This window comes from Caenorhabditis remanei, chromosome III (assembly GCF_010183535.1).
Source record: "Caenorhabditis remanei strain PX506 chromosome III, whole genome shotgun sequence".
In the NCBI taxonomy this organism is placed as follows: domain Eukaryota; kingdom Metazoa; phylum Nematoda; class Chromadorea; order Rhabditida; family Rhabditidae; genus Caenorhabditis; species Caenorhabditis remanei.
The window spans coordinates 9,297,852-9,317,445 of NC_071330.1; the positions used below are offsets into that span (position 1 = coordinate 9,297,852).

The 19,594-nt window shown below is 38.7% G+C and overlaps 10 protein-coding genes across 10 annotated transcripts; 6 read left to right on the forward strand and 4 right to left on the reverse strand.

Annotated features, from left to right (window-relative positions):
- Positions 1 to 1,642: 1,642 nt before the first annotated feature.
- On the reverse strand, positions 1,643 to 1,978 carry GCK72_010237 (uncharacterized protein; the record flags this gene model as incomplete). The annotated part of the gene is made up of 1 exon (XM_053727758.1): positions 1,643 to 1,978. One exon carries the CDS (start codon positions 1,976 to 1,978, stop codon positions 1,643 to 1,645), a length of 336 nt encoding a protein of 111 aa, XP_053587335.1.
- GCK72_010238 (uncharacterized protein) lies at positions 1,709 to 3,057 on the forward strand (the record flags this gene model as incomplete). Its single annotated transcript, XM_003104028.2, has 3 exons — positions 1,709 to 2,054; positions 2,235 to 2,716; positions 2,770 to 3,057. 3 exons carry the CDS (start codon positions 1,709 to 1,711, stop codon positions 3,055 to 3,057), a joined length of 1,116 nt encoding a protein of 371 aa, XP_003104076.2.
- Positions 3,058 to 3,472: 415 nt separating this feature from the next.
- Positions 3,473 to 4,584, reverse strand: GCK72_010239 (uncharacterized protein; the record flags this gene model as incomplete). Its single annotated transcript, XM_003104022.2, has 5 exons — positions 3,473 to 3,608; positions 3,653 to 3,811; positions 3,858 to 4,251; positions 4,300 to 4,372; positions 4,420 to 4,584. 5 exons carry the CDS (start codon positions 4,582 to 4,584, stop codon positions 3,473 to 3,475), a joined length of 927 nt encoding a protein of 308 aa, XP_003104070.2.
- A 434-nt stretch (positions 4,585 to 5,018) lies between these two features.
- Positions 5,019 to 6,423, forward strand: GCK72_010240 (uncharacterized protein; the record flags this gene model as incomplete). The annotated part of the gene is made up of 4 exons (XM_003104052.2): positions 5,019 to 5,066; positions 5,136 to 5,503; positions 5,575 to 5,758; positions 5,893 to 6,423. 4 exons carry the CDS (start codon positions 5,019 to 5,021, stop codon positions 6,421 to 6,423), a joined length of 1,131 nt encoding a protein of 376 aa, XP_003104100.2.
- Positions 6,424 to 7,034: 611 nt separating this feature from the next.
- On the forward strand, positions 7,035 to 9,123 carry GCK72_010241 (uncharacterized protein; the record flags this gene model as incomplete). The annotated part of the gene is made up of 8 exons (XM_003104108.2): positions 7,035 to 7,171; positions 7,228 to 7,327; positions 7,397 to 7,650; positions 7,697 to 7,765; positions 7,844 to 7,941; positions 8,234 to 8,457; positions 8,533 to 8,966; positions 9,012 to 9,123. 8 exons carry the CDS (start codon positions 7,035 to 7,037, stop codon positions 9,121 to 9,123), a joined length of 1,428 nt encoding a protein of 475 aa, XP_003104156.2.
- Positions 9,124 to 9,479: 356 nt separating this feature from the next.
- GCK72_010242 (uncharacterized protein) lies at positions 9,480 to 10,326 on the forward strand (the record flags this gene model as incomplete). Its single annotated transcript, XM_003104098.2, has 3 exons — positions 9,480 to 9,629; positions 9,673 to 10,068; positions 10,156 to 10,326. 3 exons carry the CDS (start codon positions 9,480 to 9,482, stop codon positions 10,324 to 10,326), a joined length of 717 nt encoding a protein of 238 aa, XP_003104146.2.
- A 40-nt stretch (positions 10,327 to 10,366) lies between these two features.
- GCK72_010243 (uncharacterized protein) lies at positions 10,367 to 11,009 on the reverse strand (the record flags this gene model as incomplete). The annotated part of the gene is made up of 3 exons (XM_053727759.1): positions 10,367 to 10,630; positions 10,678 to 10,836; positions 10,884 to 11,009. 3 exons carry the CDS (start codon positions 11,007 to 11,009, stop codon positions 10,367 to 10,369), a joined length of 549 nt encoding a protein of 182 aa, XP_053587336.1.
- A 1,434-nt stretch (positions 11,010 to 12,443) lies between these two features.
- On the forward strand, positions 12,444 to 14,877 carry GCK72_010244 (uncharacterized protein; the record flags this gene model as incomplete). Its single annotated transcript, XM_053727760.1, has 13 exons — positions 12,444 to 12,614; positions 12,717 to 12,780; positions 12,827 to 12,922; positions 12,980 to 13,088; positions 13,136 to 13,275; positions 13,330 to 13,412; positions 13,462 to 13,576; positions 13,625 to 13,732; positions 13,804 to 13,938; positions 13,983 to 14,212; positions 14,264 to 14,482; positions 14,526 to 14,668; positions 14,712 to 14,877. The coding sequence occupies 13 exons, from the start codon at positions 12,444 to 12,446 to the stop codon at positions 14,875 to 14,877; spliced, it is 1,779 nt and encodes a 592-aa protein (XP_053587337.1).
- Positions 14,878 to 14,991: 114 nt separating this feature from the next.
- GCK72_010245 (uncharacterized protein) lies at positions 14,992 to 15,823 on the reverse strand (the record flags this gene model as incomplete). Its single annotated transcript, XM_003104159.2, has 5 exons — positions 14,992 to 15,264; positions 15,309 to 15,383; positions 15,444 to 15,503; positions 15,556 to 15,754; positions 15,801 to 15,823. 5 exons carry the CDS (start codon positions 15,821 to 15,823, stop codon positions 14,992 to 14,994), a joined length of 630 nt encoding a protein of 209 aa, XP_003104207.2.
- A 344-nt stretch (positions 15,824 to 16,167) lies between these two features.
- On the forward strand, positions 16,168 to 19,579 carry GCK72_010246 (uncharacterized protein; the record flags this gene model as incomplete). Its single annotated transcript, XM_053727761.1, has 11 exons — positions 16,168 to 16,215; positions 16,397 to 16,534; positions 16,583 to 17,077; positions 17,184 to 17,288; positions 17,331 to 17,486; positions 17,531 to 17,662; positions 17,710 to 18,450; positions 18,503 to 18,655; positions 18,699 to 18,816; positions 18,874 to 19,406; positions 19,454 to 19,579. 11 exons carry the CDS (start codon positions 16,168 to 16,170, stop codon positions 19,577 to 19,579), a joined length of 2,745 nt encoding a protein of 914 aa, XP_053587338.1.
- Between the last annotated feature and the right edge of the window lie 15 nt (positions 19,580 to 19,594).

Consider the following 19,594-nt stretch of genomic DNA (forward strand, 5'->3'; position numbering starts at 1 on the left):
TGAGCTTCCAATACTTCATAATTACTCTACTCTAAGGTATTGGAACCTCATCGGAATTTGAGTCGTCGTCCCACGAGTGCACTTCCTATTGTCTTCTACCTCCCACTGGCGGCTCATTGACCCTACCTGCTCTCTCTATTGTTTTCGATACATTTCAACAACAGTACCCACTACTTAGACACCTTCAAACCATTAGGTGTTCTTTGAATTCGAATAAGTATGCTTGTCTTTCTACGCTTGACCCTTTTTATCTACACTGTAATTGCGCAATCCTTCATAGTGATAAGCATCGTCTGACAGGTAGAAGAAGAAGGAAAGCTATGACGTGGTCCTGCCTCTCTTTAGGCGGCAGCAGTATCTTCCCATAAACCGACATTTCGAAGACAGGTCTCGAATGCTTCGTGGAGATGACGTGGAGAAGCAACTCTGTTTGTTTTACTCCTGCGTTACCTGTTAATCCACCAAGCAGATGTAGTGAGAAAACAGGTGTAAGTGACCACTCTCATCTACCGTACTCTTTCGAAACGTTTCACACGTATACTGTTGTAGAAGCACTCCATTTCAATTGATGTGCACTTTTCAAACAATGGAAATGCTGATCGAGGTGCAAACATGTTGATCATTTTGAATATGGTAATGAGAGAGGCTTAGCGTGGTCATATAGGCTTGTTTCGGGATTATGAATGGAAAAAGAGATACTGTAGGAAGCTGGAGAGAAAGAAAGTTGTTATTCAATGCTCTCATGGGTGAAAAATCAATCTCCGAAAAACAAAATGTGTATGAATCTAGTTGCTTCTAAATCGATTTTAGTGCAATTTCGCTTATAGGACCGTTCTCTCACGAAAATTAGGTAATTCTTAATTTCGGTCGATTCTTTCTGTTTTCTTCGCACTGCATCATTCTCTCACAACGCAACACCTTCTACAGTGTTGCAGCTCAGAAAACAAATAGCTTGTGACCCAATACTGTTGCCATCCCATTCGCTTTCTTCTCCTTTTCTCACTATCTTATCATTAATATCTATCATCAAAAATCGTCTCGACCCCATCGTCTCGGTCATAATTGTATGTCCTTCTCTGTTCAAGCTCTATATTGCGGCATTTGTTGCGGTAGACTTGGGAAAGGGACCTTGAACCCTCCGTCTCTTTCTCTCTCACGCTATCTCTGTGTCTCTTACAATGTTTCCTAGGATTAACACACATTGGGTGGTCCTTCTCGAGACTGTATGCGCGCGAAACCGCGGGGGAAGCTCCGCCCCCTTTTGTGGTGGTGTGTGTGTGTGTGCATTCCGGCAGCATCACCTATTCACGCAGTCAGATCAAGCCTTCTACTTGTTTTTTTCACACTCCAACCTTCCAACCTATTTATTTACTTGTACTTTTTTCTACTCTCATGCTTTTTCATGCTGCTTACTTTGATATCATTTTGAAGTGAAGCAGGTAAAATGTTTTCGAATTTTACTCCTCTTCAATCTTTTTCTCACTGTCTTGTGACTTTTTGGGCAGTCTTTCAGTGCTTCTGAACGAGATTTTATCAATTGAAACTGAAGCTGATAAGGTAGTTTCAGGTTTCAAACTTTTCTGACTAGGTCACTATTAGGCTCTCCTCAATATTCTTCAACTTAATCTTTTTTATATCTCTCCTATTCTCTATACCTATATTCACATCCAATTATTTGCAGAACTCTTTCTCTACTACCCATCAAAGGATGCCATACCGCCCGGAAGCCGAATTGAAACGTCCAGATCTCAAAGGAGAGTTCCTTTGTGGCCATTGCGGTAAAACGTTTTGTCATGCCGCCTCTCTCAATCGTCACCGTCTCAACTTCCATGGAGATGACCAACATTGCCTCGTTTGTGACAAGAAGATCCCTCACAACGACACGATTCGTCGTCACATGCAATCTGAGCACGACATTCAGAGAGTCTTCACTTGTGGATGCTGCAATTGGACATTCCCAGATAAAAAAGAACTTCATTCACACAACAACTCAATGATGAAGTCAGGAACACCTGGCGATGCAAAGGTTATTGCGGTCAGCAGTCGTAGACCAGGTAAGCAGTGAGACACGTTTTGTATCCTGGGAAGAAGTGACATTTAGTGTGAGGGGATTACACATTGGAGGGTAATAACTGTACTAATAAAGCAACAATGAAGGTGTAAAACTCACCATGATTGTTATATCTGATCTGCTAGGTATCCAATTATTCATCTATGAGTTTACTTCTTTTCAGGATCCCTATCACAGCACGAGCTTCGTGGAGAGGAACGTACTCCTCGTACAAAGAAGAGATGTTCGAAAGGCGATTCCCAGTCGGAATCTCTTTCTGGAAGCTCGGATAGTGACCAATTCTTGTCACTTATCGCTGGCCTCTTGTCTCAACAAGCCCAGGCAACAGCTCAACAACAGGCTACAGTCGTTGAAGAACCAGCTCCATCACTTCAACTTCCATCAGTTCCAGCGAGTTGGGTCAATTCATTGTTGGCTGTCAATCCAGCTCTCTATCCACTTTTCCCAATGCAGTCCTCATCTGCATCTTCAACTACATCATCTTCTTCTGAAATGGAAATGGCACCAACACCAGAACCATCTTCATTGGAAACTGTGTTGTCGTCAATCATGAATAATAATGAGGGGGAATCGTCTTCATCTAGAAACGATGGAGTTACAAGTGGAGCTGAAGAGGAGAATATTGATGTTGCTGACGATGGAAAGGTAATATTCATACTTTGATCAATGAACTTCCATTATATTTCTTCAAATTTCAGGATCAACTTGTCAAGGCCGTTGGAGCTGATTTCCTCTTGGTCAAAACTGAGACTCCAATCAGCAACTCATTCACGAGTGGAACTGAATCTGGAATCGGGTCAGGGCCGGTTAGCAACACTCCAAGCCCAGCATCTTCTTCACCACCAGCCACATCGGATACTTCTCCAGAGACTGTCACCGACCTCGTTGCTGATATGGTTCAGAAGGCGAAACGAGCCAACAAACGTCGGTCGATCGATGACATTTGCTTTAATTTGGTCTGCAAAAAGTCACTTTTCAACTTCTAATTTGTTAATAATTTGTTATTTTCACCCGGTAAATGTGTGTAACCTGTCTTCCTCTCTTCACTAGAGTCGACCTTTCAAAAACTCTTAAATCTCCTTCGTTTTAGAAGTTCTATCATGTTTTATCATAATTCTTTACATTCTCTGAAAATCCATTATATCTCTCTCATTCTGTTCCCTTATCTCGGCCTCCTCCTTGGCTTTAGTGTTCAGTTATTCACACAACTCATTCTCTCCCAATCGCTTTTCTCATTCGTTCATTTATAATCAAACTCGTTGATTGTGCTTTTTGTTTCTGGTTTTTGTTAGTAAAAGATATTCTAATAAACAAGAGTGTTGTGATAGTTGATGTTTGAAGAAAATTTGAAGAAGCAAATTGGGAATTGTCATTCAAGTTTATTCTGAACGAAAAAAAAAATTATTTTCCGACAGCATACTCTTTTTCCCAATCATACGGAAACTCTTGAATGTTCTTCGTCTGCATCAGTTTTCTGAGAATCGTGTAGATCAATCCGTAATTTGGTTCCATGAAGAAAGAGAGGCTGTCGATATGACTGAAATTAAGTTGAAGAAAAAACTAGATAAGCAGAGCACATACTTCATAATCTGTCGATATTCATCTATTGGACATCCAGCAAACATTTGTGATGCCATTGGATCAAACCGAGAATTCTTTTTCATTTCTCCAACTTCTTTCATTTGAGTTACAACTTTCCATGGAAGTGCAGCATTTGTGAAATCAACTAGCATGTAGAACCTGTAATTGTTGTATCATTATGTTTCTATATTCTTTGTCGACTTACCAACTCTCACAATCATCTTTTCTTCCGTGCTCCATTGAATTATGAGATGCAATTGGTGCATAACGAGGAGTTCCTCTATACGGTGCTTTTTTTCGTGGCTGTAACATAACATTCTGATCATTCACAAATCTCCGACACAATCCAAAGTCAAGCACAAAGATCTTTCTCAATTCATTCAATTCAGCTCTTCCCAAACAGAAATTTCCTGGTTTCACATCTCGATGCAAGAACCCACACCAATGTAGTTCTTCGACTGCTTCCAGACATTGAATTGATGCTCCAATTGCTGATGCCAACGTCAAATGTCCATTTGGGCCCGTCTTCTTTGCATCTTGAAGAGATTTCCCTAGAAATTTCATGACGATGAAATTGAAATTAGCATGTCGTCCTTTATCTGAAACCAGTCGAATGAGAAGTCAATCTTGAAGTATTCCAACCGAACCAATCAATGTTGCCATATGTTTCGCTCCCTTTTGTGTCAGTTTCTGCATCACATACAGCTCTAATTTCAGGAGCTAAAACGAAAAATCATTCCGAAATCTGAATCAGTTCGAGAACCAACCGGTATCTTCTCTGTAGCTAACTCTGCTTTCAATGCATGCTCTGCTCCATTGTCTTCTCTTACAGCATAAACTGCTCCGAACGTACCTTCTCCTAATTTTTTGAAAACCGTAAAGCGATTCACTTTATCGCCATTGTTCAACTGAATTATGACTGGAGCTGCCATTTCTGACAACGATAAAATAAAAAAAATGAACGAAATTGTGGAAAGAGAGCATCGTGTTTTTTTCTTATTAAAAACTGGAACGATGAAAGTTCATAATAATTCACGTTAAGTTCAAACAGAAAATTTTAACTATAACGAGTTCAATGCCTTCACGTCTCAAATTTCATCAACTGCTGTCTGATTCAATGGGGCACGAATCACGTCAACCGATCAACTTTCATAATATTTTAGCTCATGACGTCCAGAAAGTCTTCATAAAAATTCATGAATCCGGGCTCTTGGATACTGTAGTCCAAACCAAAATTTCAACGTGAAAACCTTTTGTTCTTAAATGCATTCCATTACCCTATCAATCTACTATCCTATTTTTATATCATTTTAATACCGTCATTCCTCAATTTGACGGTATTCTTAACTTGGTATCAATAGGACAAATGCATCATGCATCGGAAAAAAAGAAACGCGACAGCAAGAATCCGCAGGTAGAAGAAAAGTTTCCTCAAAGTTTCTGCGTGCTTCTCTTGCTTCAGAATCTCTAGAATAATTTTCAGGTGAGCGTTCGCCTCAATGTGCGCCCACTTCGTGCGAATTGGAAACCAGTGAAACGATACGAGTGCGATGAAGTACCTATGCGAACCAAGGAATCTCCAAGTCCAGCTGAAGATCAACTGGATTGTGCAGTGTGGAGAACCAAACACGTTCGTACTGATATTGTCAAGCCAACTGCAGTGGTTGAAGAAGGAAAAACTGAAAATATTGTAGAAGGAAATGAAGGACTTTTGACAAAATGTGAATGTGCATCTTGTGAGAGAGCTGATGAAACACCAACTGCATTGGAATTATCTCCAAAACAGACAAGAGATGATTTGTATTTGGAAAAGAAAAAGCTGAAGGAGCAGAGAAAAAAGAAAGAAGAAAGGTGAATTATTGGATTGAACCGAAAACAAAAACCCATTGTAATCAGTTGTCTGGAGTTTGAAAGTGTTACAGTAAAGCATCCAAAATGAATGAGAATCGTCGTCGCCGTCACCGTCATCATTCTTCATCGACTCGTTCTGCTTCGACACCTCCTTTGGTTCCTCCGAATTCGGTCGCATCTCTGAAAAGTCAAGATCATTGGCACAAACTGTTCGACGAAGTACGTAATCCGGCAAAGATTATTGACTTTTCAAAAGTGAGTTTTCTCATTTCCTGTGACCACTGAAGCCTCAGATTTCTTACGATATGTTTGAAGCATAGTTGGATTGTATTTTTATCGGAATCATATTCCATAATTATTTGATTTTCTTTGTATTGTGTTAATTTTAGATTCCGACAGTTTCTGGTCAAATTGGAATGTCTGAACTAGAGCCCGAAGATCCTGCAACACCTCCACCAACTTCAAACGATCCAAAAGACATTATTGCACTTCGTTCCCCGAATCTTCCAATTCTGAAACCACCTAATTTGTCATCACCTTCAAATGTGTCTGAACTTTACAGTCATTCTCCTGTTCATCAGCCTCCACTCGTTCCACTATTCCCCACTCAACCTCAACCGAACGTCGTCATTCTTCCTGCCCCGATTTGTACTCCACCGAAAAGTCCACTACAAAAGAAGGCTCCAGCCGGATCTTACTCTGATTCAAACAGTTCTCTGGTCTTCATGCCGCCGTCGTCTCCAATTCATCCTCCTCCTGAAAATGCTCTCCTATCAACTTCTAACATATCAATGATTCAGAAAATGGAAAATCTGTTCTACGGCTCCGAATCCAATTGGTGGTTCCTCATTGCTCTCATTATGCTCACTATTTTCGCATATCGTTCTACAATGGAACAACACACATGCTATTATGATTGATGATTGAGAGAAATAAATACATTCAATTGATATTTTCGGCAATGTTTCTGGTCATAAATGTTATTTAAACACCCACCATAGTTGAATCTCAGAAGGGCGCGTTTGCATTTCTCACTAAATTCCCGAGACCCCACAAATTCCGAGGAAAAAAAACTCCTGGGAAACGAACTCCTGGGAAAAAGGCGGGGCCAAGCGCGCTGATTGGCTGCAAAAATGCTAATTAGCAAGATTGCGCAACTGATTAGCCAATCAGCGCGCTTGGCCCCGCCTTTTTCCCAGGAGTTCGTTTCCCAGGAGTTTTTTTTCCTCGGAATTTGTGGGGCCTCATTCCCGAGACCCCACAAATTCCGAGGAAAAAAAACTCCTGGGAAACGAACTCCTGGGAAAAAGGCGGGGCCAAGCGCGCTGATTGGCTGCAAAAATGCTAATTAGCAAGATTGCGCAACTGATTAGCCAATCAGCGCGCTTGGCCCCGCCTTTTTCCCAGGAGTTCGTTTCCCAGGAGTTTTTTTTCCTCGGAATTTGTGGGGCCTCAAATTCCCAAGATCTCACATTTTTTCTGAAGTTTTTCGAAACCCTACGCTTTCCTGTCGAACTTTGCAGTGATAATCATGTCAGCACCGGAAAAATTAGTGAAAAAGGCTGGGCCTATTCTTTGCGATGCTGTCAACGATGAGAAGGTTGGAAAAATCAGTCGTGCTATCATTCGATACAAACAAGGCATCGAATTAATTGCTCAAGCGATGCGGTAGGCAATATCGATTGAATTTTTAAAACAAGAGAAATTCAATTGATGTCCTTCAGCATAATGCCATTGGGAAGTGCGGATCGGGACAAGATTATGAAAAACTTTGCGATTTATGTCAGAAAGGTGGCAGATTTGGAGTATCTAAATAAAACTGAGGTAGGTGGATTTATTATGTCGTTCATTATTATAACTATAATTTATATGCTTCTATTAAACTTTTTTCAGACAGAAGTAGATCAATATAAAATAGCAGCCAATTCAACAGGGCATTCATATCAAAGGATTTTCACTCGATGCTGTGACGCTCAACTTCGGATGGTTCACATTCAAGATGCCTACATTATTGCTCATCATCAACTCCTAAACTTTGTCAGGTTTTGTGAACTGATTATCCCGTTGTCGGTTAATTTACTAGTTATCACTCTGAAGACAGGAGAAGACGCCAGGAAGAATCTCCCAGATTTCGACGAGTTAGCAAGGTTCGACGAAACATGTTATGATGATATAATAGTTTGACTGTTCCAGGAGTTTGGAAAAACGCGGAGTCACTCTACAAGTGGATTTCAGTAGTACCATTCACGATAGGGAAATAATGTATGTTTTCAAATGATTATCTGCTTTACGTAGAGATTTAGAGGGCCATTTAATTCAATAGCAATTTTTCAATTTCAGATTTGATAATGGTTGGGTTGTGAAGAGTGGTCGTGGTCTCGATTATTTCAAGCCTCCAGAAGGAAAATATGTTCTTGGAGCTTGTGATATGAATCAGCGTCCGTGTCATGAGACAACAATTGACTACCTGAAACGGAAAACGTGAAAAGTCATGTCTGCTCAGATTCTTGCCATTGTGATTTTTAACATTGTACCATTTTGATAACATATTTCTATATTCTAAAATAAGTATCTTTTCCACTATTTCTTGCTCAATCGTCCGACAAATGCATCTGTTCTTCGTTTCAGTACTTTTGTTTTTGTTGACTTCTACTGGCTACTAAAGCCTTTGAATATCTGTTTCATATTTATTGGTATACTCTATACTGGAAATCATTCATTTTTATTCAGACAGCAGTGACAAGATGACCAAAAAGCAAGCTCAACCAGAAAACAAAGAACTGTCTGATTACAAGCAACGATTGTTTGCTGATGCCGAAAAAATAGTTAAGGAAGAGTTTCCAAGAAAAGTCATTGAGTTCGATGCGCTTCTCAGAAGTCCAAAGCTTTCTTACGACCGCCTCGCTGAGATTCTTCCCGATAAATCATTGAACATTCCAGTTCCAGATGTTGAGGTAAGATATAGAAATTAGAATATACGTTTAGTTAATATAACATTGTATCAAAAAATGCTTTATAAATAATTTCAGAACGGTAACACCGATAATGATGAGCCAGCTGCAAAGCGCACGAAAGTTGACAATGATTCAAAAACGAAAACAGGAGCACCTGTTTTCGCGTTCACAAGCGGGACTGTTCCCTGCAACGAGAATCTCGCTCAACTAATGGATCTCGTACGTCCAAAGCTTCGTGATGCCGTCGAGCAATGCAACACCGTGAAAATGTGGATTACTCTTCTGATTCCTCGTATCGAAGACGGAAATAATTTCGGTGTTGGTATTCAAGAGGAAACATTGTCGGAGGTTAGGAATGTTGAAAGCGAAGCCGCGTCCTTCTTGGATCAAATGAGCAGATATTTCACCACTCGTGGGAAGCTTATTACTAAAATCGCCAAATATCCTCATGTCGACGACTACAGAAGAGCTATTCTTGATATGGACGAGAAACAGTTCATCAATATCAGGTTTCATAGTAAAACATGGGCATACAACTATCTTTTTACTTCCAGACTCGTCGTTCTCGAAATGCGGAATCACTTCTCTACTCTGCATGACATGATCATGAAGAACTACGAAAAAATCAAAGTTCCTCGCAACTCGAACACTGAGCATCTTTATTAATTCGACGTTTTCGTTATTTTTAATTTAAATTGCTTCGGTCTCAATTTTATCCTTTTTTTTGAATTGCTTTCTTCTTTTGACCTATTGTTTCTTTTCTATTTGGGTTTCCTGATCCTTACGATTAGCAACCGTTGTTAAATTGTGTTCTTTATTTTTGTCGTAATCCGTTTAAGATAATTTTAACATGTCATCCAGTTTTCTCCGATATTATATGGGCTCCCGTTGATATCGGTTATGATAAAATAACTCATGTTTTTGTAATTCTGAAGAGAATCAATTGTTCTGTTTTGGCAATGGAAATATCTTGAAAAGTTTAAGAACCTACAGAAGACATGAATTCATCTGATGCTTTCAGAATGTCGGGAGTGTTAAAGTCTGATGGATTGGAAATTGCACATGTGGAAGATGATCGTGGAGTACAGGGAGAAGCAGCGATAATTGATGTGGACGATCGGGAAGAGTATTTCGTTAAGCCATTGTATACTTATTATTGTACATGTGGAGAGGTTAGTTTCTGCTTAAAAAAAGTAGCGAGAACGTAACTTTCAGATGGCAATGATCAGCGACACTCTAATAAATCGGATGCCAAAACGTCAACGAGACGGTTCTCGTGTTATTACTCCCGAGAGAACAACAGCGAAAACTTTCGCAAAGCAAGGCGACACTGTCTACATCAAACGAGCGGTTGGGCTGGAGCAGCAATACAGAAAGATTTGCAAAAAATGCTCTGTTCCTCTCTTCTATCAACATCCATCAGCTCTGTCGCGCACTTTCATTTTCGCAAACGCTCTTCTATCAGCACAGCAAGTTGGTGGTTTTAGCGGAAACAATGAAGAGCAACGTGCAAAAAAAGTTATTATGAAGAGAAATGTGAAAAACCAAGGAAAGATGGGAAGTGTTACTGTATCGACTATGGAGGGCGAAGAAGAAGAAGAAATGGAGGCGGTAAGTTTTCCTGGATTTCAAGCTACATTTTTTGGCGTCTTATTGATCTTTAAAAATCTTCAAAAATTGAAATCCAAATAATTACAGAGAGAAACTGCTGAGTCATACACTATGAATGCCCGAATTGTTCATGATGCTCTGAAAAGAAAAGGATTCACTTCATCGGCAGGAGGCGGAAAGTTTGCTGTTCCCGAAACACCATCATCGTCTGTTCCAGCTACTCCGAATACCAAAAGAAAGCGAGGAACTCTTGTATAAAGTTTTTATATTAAAAGAGATCTCAATCATTATTCATAAACTATTTTCTTCTTCCTTCTACAAGTCTTATAGTTTTAGCTTCCGGTGAAACAGGTTTACCAATGGTGTCCCACTTGTTAATCACATTCAAGTCAAACCGTTCGTTCGATTCGAGTGGTACATTTCCAGGTGGAGTGACGAAAAAATCATCGAAGCGGACAGCGGCATTTCGAAAAACTTTATCAATTGGAAGTGGTTCCTCTTCAACGTCGTCGAACGTGGGACATTCTTGACTTTCCCAAACGGTGTGCATCGGCTCGATATCCTGTAAATAAATAAATTAACGTGCGGTAGACGAAGATTATGCTATACCTCCACATCAACAAGCTCCAGTCTTTTGGCCATTCGGATTGAATTGCGCAAGTTTGCAACAGCTTGCTCAGAATCAAATCGAACTAATGAGAGTCGTTCTAAATGACTGATCAGTTTCGCATCAATGGGTGGCATTTCAGAAAGAAGAGATTCATCTATCTGAATACCATGTTTTAGTTTTTTTTGAAACAAATGAAAAATCTTACTTTACTGTTATAAGGTTCATCTGGAATATGCACTTTATCCCCTTCGAATGGTGTTTTTCTCTTCCCGCTTCCATTAGTGCTGGCCCGTCTTGTAGAAGTCAAGACGATTTTGAAGAAGCGATTCATCTAAAAATATAATTGGTGAATTTTCGAAATATATATTTTTTTAAACTTCAACTAAGCAAGAAGCTTCTGCAGTTGTCCAAATTGGCCCAACTTTTTCAAATGTAACCACGCTCTATTGGGACTAACTTTTGGCGTCCATTTAAACTCTGTTTTTGCAACCTTCCCTTTGATATTATCGGAATAAAAAAGTTCCGACATTTTTTACCGACACGCAAGAGTCGCGGTACTGGTAGATCAGAAACGCCCACTCATCATAAACATTTCTTCTGCAAAATCAGGGCACGGTTTCATTGAATTCGCGGGTGAAGTTTTGTTTGAAAATACCACTTTTTAAATAAAATTTGACCTATTTCCTTTAAAATTTGATCTTTTTTCCTCAAACTTCATGGCGGAAATGAAATTTTAAGGGAAATAGGTCAAATTTTATTTAAAAAGTGGTATTTTCAAACAAAACTTCACCCGCGAATTCAATGAAACCGTGCCCTGATTTTGCAGAAGAAATGTTTATGATGAGTGGGCGTTTCTGATCTACCAGTACCGCGACTCTTGCGTGTCGGTAAAAAATGTCGGAACTTTTTTATTCCGATAATACTTCTTCACCAGATTCCGGTTGAAATTTCAGCATAATCTTCACCATATCTCTGACAATCAATTTTATCAAAAATTTTTACATTATCTTCATTCTAACTTCTCTAGGATTGCTATTCGAGCACCTCTTTTTCAGTTCTATCAAAGAATACTCTAGTTTGAACACATTGTTTGGAACCAATAAATAATAATATTATCGGAATAAAAAAGTTCCGACATTTTTTACCGACACGCAAGAGTCGCGGTACTGGTAGATCAGAAACGCCCACTCATCATAAACATTTCTTCTGCAAAATCAGGGCACGGTTTCATTGAATTCGCGGGTGAAGTTTTGTTTGAAAATACCACTTTTTAAATAAAATTTGACCTATTTCCTTTAAAATTTGATCTTTTTTCCTCAAACTTCATGGCGGAAATGAAATTTTAAGGGAAATAGGTCAAATTTTATTTAAAAAGTGGTATTTTCAAACAAAACTTCACCCGCGAATTCAATGAAACCGTGCCCTGATTTTGCAGAAGAAATGTTTATGATGAGTGGGCGTTTCTGATCTACCAGTACCGCGACTCTTGCGTGTCGGTAAAAAATGTCGGAACTTTTTTATTCCGATAATAACTTGCACCCATCCGTTGATCAAAGGTCAACGCGTTGACCTTCATGATGTTTCTGTTTACGAGTTGTTTTCTATCTCTACGTCCATGTTTTCCAATTTACAGCGAATGTTTCTTGTTACGAAATATTACAATTGTTTATTCTGGCAAACATTCAAAACCACCAAAAGGATTACTTTTTTGAATTTGCGGGTTCTAACCGTGACTACTCTTTGACCTGATATTGCTCAGCCTAAAATGCTCATCTCAACTCGTGACTTCTTCATTTCAGATGAGCAAATGGGTAATGTTAATACGATTCCTGTAGTTTCACAAGCCAAATCACTGGTTCAAGTCGTAACTGGAGATCCAGATGGAGCCGCTGAAACGCAAGAAAAATTCTTTCATGAATGTATTGGAGTCTCACAAGTTTGTGCACATTTCTAGAGTTTTAAATATACTTGTTTATTTTCGGTGACTTCTCTCGTCTATTTGGCAACTGGAGATCCGGAAAAAGCAGGAGAAACGCAGGTCAGATGTGGAAAACAACTTTCGAATTTTGCTGATGGTGTTCCTGTTGTAGGCCATGTTAAAGGTAATGAAGTATTAAATCTTGCCTGAGACTACACTTGATGATTAAGGAGGAATTCATCATCTGGTTGGTGATCACGAAGGAGGAAACAAAGCAATCGTTAGTGCAACAAGAACTACTGGTGTGATGGTCGGAGGAGCTACAGGTACATTATATTTTCAAAATAATTTTTGTAGAAACTCATTTTAATCGAATATCTCAGGGTTTCTTGTTGGTGGACCTGTTGGTGCAGTCGCTGGCGGAATCGCAGCTGGTGCAACGTTAGATGGAGCAGCTACATTGGGATCTTCACTCAGAGAGAATGAATACAAGTCGGCCAAAAATTAGCTTATTTTCATATACATTCTGTTTTTTTCAGACCAGAAGGAATGTTTGCGAGTGTCCAAGAAGTAATTGATCGACCATCCGGTGGAGCTGTTTTCGATGCTTTAGCAGTTCCAGTTTTCGATGGACTTGCTGGATATCAAGGTGGCAAAATTGCAGGTGCTTTGGAAAACGGTTTGTTGCGTTTTTTTTCTATGAGCAATTTCTGAAATTTTAATTACTATTTAGCAGCAGCAGCAAAAGCGGCCAATGCACCGCTCGATCCTCAAACAGCTGCAAAAGCTGCGGAAGTTCGTGTTTACGCTGATCGAGTGAGAAATCAGATGTTACATCAGTATTTATAAACATGTTTTCTTGCAGGCCATGGCAATAGCAGAAGATATGCGTGAAACTCCTGGAGTTACAACTGGACAATTATTAAAGCAATATGACGTGGCTATGGCACTTGACAAAAAAGCTACTCTAATTGAAAATGGTCATTAATCAGACAAAACTGATCACATAACAAATTTTCATATTTTAGCAGGTCGTCCACCTCCTCCTGTTTTTGATCCTAAAGCGAGTTCAAGACCCAATGTATATCCACCGGGAGTGCAAGAAGACGATAGACAAAGGAAAAAATTCAGAAACAGTGAGAGTTCTTCTTTGAGATTATAATGGAAGCTGTTTATATAGGCTAGCAACAATATCAACGTACTCAAGAAACAACATCAACTTCATTATCAACTTCTACTTCGACACCAACTTCTGAATCTCCAACATCGTCTACATTCAATTTTTCTGCAAACGGAGAACTCACATTTCATAAAGAGCTCCAGAAAGTAATCACTGCCTTCAGTGAGTTCTCTGTTTCAGAATATTAGTACTTCCTTTTATTTCAGAATTATTTGATTCGTTGAATGCCTACGATCTTTCGGTGATTGAATCAAAAGTTAATCAATTCTTGAGAGGAAAAGGAGCTCAAGTTATACAAACGGAGAAGATTTTTACAAAAGTAATGCTCAATGAAAGTGAAAATCAGAACTTCAAATCAGAACATGTTGTTTCTGTTTTATATGGGAAAACTACTGCAGAGAAGTTCGAAAAGAAAAATCCTTTGCGAGGTTTTCAAGTAACGTATATCTATTCTCTGAAGCTGGTGAATAAATTCGAATAAGTTCAGGTTCTGCTACGTCATCAATCAGAGTCAATGGGAGCTCTTCATATTCTTCTCTCTCATCCTCAAGATATGCTAGACATTCTTCCTGGACTAGATATTTCACTTTTCCCACCACACATTCGGCAGTTCTTGGAGAATGATTTAGATAACTTGAGAAATGGAAAGCAACGAAGATTGCTTACCGAAGCACAGAAACTGGCAATGGTTGAGGAGGCTAAACAAGTGAGTGAATATACTCCAAAAAAAAACGTTCAAAGCTTTGCAGTATTACATCAAAAATCCTTGGAATCGTCGTAAAATGATTGCAAACGAGTTGATTCTAGTGGCATACCTCCGTATTCATATGAATCCTGCCAACTTTTTTGCTCATCAATTTTTCCCGGTTTCATCAAACCGACAACAGTTTCGGTATGTTTCCCTAGTTTAATAAAATTTAACTATCTCATTTCAGAGTTGTTTTCAATATGTCAACAACATCTGGAAATGTACGCCAGTTGTCGATTTGCTTGAGTTGTGATCAAGGTGGAACTGGTAAAGCAATCATCTACAAATCACCTGGAAAAGACGGCGTCGACTGTGACTGTTATGAAATCGTCACTTCTTTTTTACTTTGTTAAACACAGAATACATCTTTGGTTATAACTAATAAATCATGCGTAATGTTTTTCGATTCAGACTAACAGAAACAGATTCATCACTGCAATATAACATATGTTATCACAGAAAATAAATCAAAACTTGAATTTAGGAACACGAACTTGTCCAACGATTGCTCGAATTCCTCTCATGCGAGCGTTGACGAAGAATCTGCGAACTTCTTCCGGCGATAGTCCAAGTCTTTCAGCCAACTCTTTCTTTCTCGATTCCGGCAGTTTGGAGTTTTGATTGAATTCGAATGTAAGCGTCTGATTAGCAAGCGTTTTTGAAATTTTATTCTTTTTTGAAGATGAAGCAGTTGTTGATGATGATGCAGAACTCAATACTCCAGATGACGAAGCCGCTGCCTAGAAATGCAATTATCTCATAACTATAAAAATTTCCGTCAAACCTTTGATGCCGGATTCATCTTTTGGACGATTCGTGGCGGCATAACAAAAGGATATGGATTCGAAGACATTACCCACTAAAAGAAAACATAATAATTTGTCAATCGATTGCAATCAAATAATAATGTATTATATACCATTCCTCTCGGTCGACGCTTTTTGGGAATATCATGAACCACATCGCTGCTGACAGAAATCTGGAACAACATTGATTTGAAATTCATTATGATAACTTCTTATGTAACTTGCCGGTATAGTTCGCTTTCCCATTTCACGGGCTTCTGTTTCTCTTTGATCTTTCATATCGAATTTGAAGAAGTTAGCAACTTGTTCAGGGCTCAGTTGATATTTGGAGGCTAAAGCTAGCTTTCTCTGTTCTGACAACGTATGTTCAAATTGGAACTCGATGCGGAGAAGCTCTGAAGTTTCATCAGAAATCTTCATTTCCCTAAAAATCTTTAAACCGTTAACTAGGAAGCGTTTTCCTTGATTACCTTTCGCGGTTTTGTTCGTTCATGTCGCTCACCAATAATTCTAGTCTGAAAATTCAACTTTGACAAGTTTAATTTAAAAATAGATAAGAAATCTAAGAAAGGCTGATACGATATTACTCGGGCAGCGATTCCTGGGACCAACAAATCAGCAAAGAAATCAACGTTTCCCGCTGATGTTTTTAGTGTTCGCGTCGAGACCTACAGTGTCGAAAAAGGCATGCGCCAGTGGAAAAACATTGTGTGCTGTTTTTTTTTCCAATTCCGAACAGGGAACTGCCTTTTCCGACACTGTAGTTTTCGGAGTGAACCTTAAAATACACAAAGTAAACATTCTGAGAATTAAATTAAAAACCCGTTGAGCGCTAGAATGGAGAACTTTGAAGGCGATCCCCACTCTCCAGATCTGCAACTGAAGGTACACTTTTTTTTATAGAAAATTAAAATTGCCAAAACTGCTTTCAGCCACCATGCACTACGGAAGCGTTGCTTAAAAATGAGAACGAACAAGAAAAGCCGAGCGGAAATGAAGGTTCATCGAGTTTGAGTAGTTCTGAGGTATCGTTTTTTTTTAAAATCCAATATCTAGCTATTTACAGAAATCCGTAAGCAGTGAAAATGATAACGGGTTAAAACTCCCACCGGAAACCGTTTCGATTTCTTGGTGTAAAGAAAAAACCAGTCAACTCGAAAATCAGCGAGGACTCGCATTGTCTAGGAAGATCCACGATGATGAAGTGAAATACGAGAAATTCAGAAACCTTTTGTAATTTACATTGTTTCAGTTACCCGAGAAAATAATTAAACATTATGACCAATCGCTCATCAAAGCCAGAAGAAATGATTACTCGCCCCCGGGACGCACAATGAAAAATTTTTCTCCTTACGAATTCGCTGGTGATGTAACTTATTTTGGTGTGAACAAGCATCCGTCTATTCACGACATGATCGATATTTCGGAAGAAGTATTTGTACCATACGACCAAGTGTTTCACAGATTTAGTGAACTTCGAATTATTAATCATGAAAGATGCGAGAAGAACGATACATGCGAAAGAGTTTCAAAGTACTTTATTTCAAAAATTGGTTACAATGGGCTACTAACTGAAAACACCGTGGCAATGATGCATCACGAGTTCAAAAACTTCATTCACTTGGGACCAATGACTGACACCGGTCGCATTCATTTGATTGTCGATAAACTTGATTTGGCACCTGATACTGTCCGAAAGTTTTACTACAAATGGTTTATAAAATCACGTCAACTTGAGAGTACCTTGGTAAGAATAAGTTTATTTTTATAGAGGTTGGGTTCTTAAGAACTGAATTCGAAACTATCATGAGTATATTTCTTGATAATGATGTGTAAAGTTAGTTTTTTTTCAGGAAACGGTAGTTTTTGAAGAACAAAAGTTATATCAAAGAGAAATAGAGAGACATCATGCTCACATGCAAAACACACCTGGAGATCATGAATATTCAAAAAGAATGGTACCGTTCGAAATCATTTTCTGTTCATCTTATTCATTTTAGTCTCGAAGAGATTTGAAAACTGAATCGCTTCTTCGAATTATTCATAAGAGACCAGAAATGACCGTCTCTGAGGCAATCATCGTGTCCAGTATCTACAAGGTAGACATTAAAAAAATTCATTTGCTGGTCAAAAAGAATCTAGAAAGCATGCGAATCGTAAGTTTCTCACCTCAAAGACAATTTATCACTGTTGTTTACAGATACAAGAGTGTTTTGAAGATAACTGCGATTCAGAATTTGTTAATTTCACTCCATCGAATGTTTCGAATAGGAAATATGACAACGACCCATCAACGTTCGATTCTGCTCCAGAAGACGATAGAGAGCAGCAGGTTGTTCCACAATTTTATAAATCTTTTAATTTTTTAAATGTTTTCAGGAATGCAAAAGAAACATTCGTAATGATATTGAGATGGGTGAAGAACAGAAGAATGTTGATTTGATACCCGACGGCAATCCTCATGCTTCACTTGCATTGACTGCAGAAATGCTCAATATTAGCAATATGCTATCTGGTCCAGATTGTTCCAAAAACAGATTTGCTGGAGATTTTCAACTTTTCGAACTCAACCGACATCCATCCATCGGAGAAATGCTCGCAATTTCGAAAATGACTGGAGCAAAATATAAACAGGTCTTCTACAGATTCCGAGATTTTCGAAATGCTCTAAAAGAACCATGTCCAAGAAATGATAATTGCCGTAAAGTATTAAAGTTTTTTGCTCATCGAACAGAATATGATGGTATCTTGCATGGAAAATCGGTGAATAAGATGTACGATCTGTTCGAAAAGTTTGGTGCCGATGGGAAGTCACCAGATATTGGCTACATACACCTAGTGGCAGAACAAGTCGATTTGCCAGCGTTCGTTGTCCGTGAACAATACAAAGAATGGTTCATGAGTATGAAAAAGGAAGAGGATGAGGATGAATCATCTGATACACCAGAGATAAACCGCAAAAAAGAGCTTTATGAAAGACTTGAAAACGAGTACAGCGCTAGCTCGGAAATTTCATATGAACGACTTGTGCACATGGCAAAGAAGTACGATACAACTCAAAAGAATATTCTGAATTTTTTCGATTCGAAAATCGAACATATTGAAGAACTACCAGAATCAGTAGGCTTTTTCTGCACATATCTGCTGACTTCTAATAGTTTCTATGATTCAGGCAATACCCGAAGCATCATCGGATCTCCATGAAGCATTGAATGTATCCATTGGCAAAAATTCAACGAAAGAAATTTTGAATCAACTCAACGAGAAGTTTTTGAAAAATGACTTCAATTCAAAACCTAACAATTATGAATTATACCAACAGGAAGTGAGTTGTTACACAGTAGTATTTGATTCTATTATAATTACAGCCATCAAAGAAAGCTAGTAATAACTCGAATTTGGCAAAAAATGCAATAGGAACGGACTATTATGAAGCAAACGAAAGTCTCTACGAAATGTCTCAAAATACACCACATGTTTCGGGAGGTTTTAAGCGAAATATAATACCAACGAGCTCTTCCTATTCAAAACGTATAAAATTAGGTTCGATCAATTCGAGGCACTCGGAAAATCAAAGAGAACAGGTGGAAACAGAAGATGTAGAGATCGATGTCGTTGGGTTGGATGACGATTCTGGAGAAAGCGAAGTTGAGATAACTCATACTGCAGATGACTACAAAAGCATATATCAGTTTCCTGATGATTTTGAAATATTTCAAGCCAATCGTCATCCTACAATCCTTGAAATGATCAACATTTCGTATGATACAGGAGTTTCTTATGAACAAGTGTTCTTTCGATTCAAGCATTTCCGTAAGTTGAACAACGAAGTATGTTCTCCAGGAGATCCTTGTGAAAAAGTGGAGAAGTTCAGCGAAGCTAACCCAGATTTGGGAGGAGTCCTTGATAAAAGAACATTGGGTATCATCTACGAGGAATTCGAGCATCTCATCCATTTGGGATATTACTTACCACTCGGCTACATTCATATGATTATGGAAAAAGTCGATTTGCCTGCTTCTGTTATCAGATTGCAATACGGAGAATGGTATAGTAAGCGAAGAGGTTATCCTAAGGTTTGATTTCAATTATTTTAAGCATGAAACATTTAATTCATTTTCAGGGAGTTTTACCAGATATGTCCAATTCAACAATGCTGACTGGACTTGCACCAAAAGAAGAAGATAGATTATACCTAACGAATGACGAGTCGGTACAATCAGGAGAAAATAACACAGGCAAAGAATGACTCATTTTTTCCTCA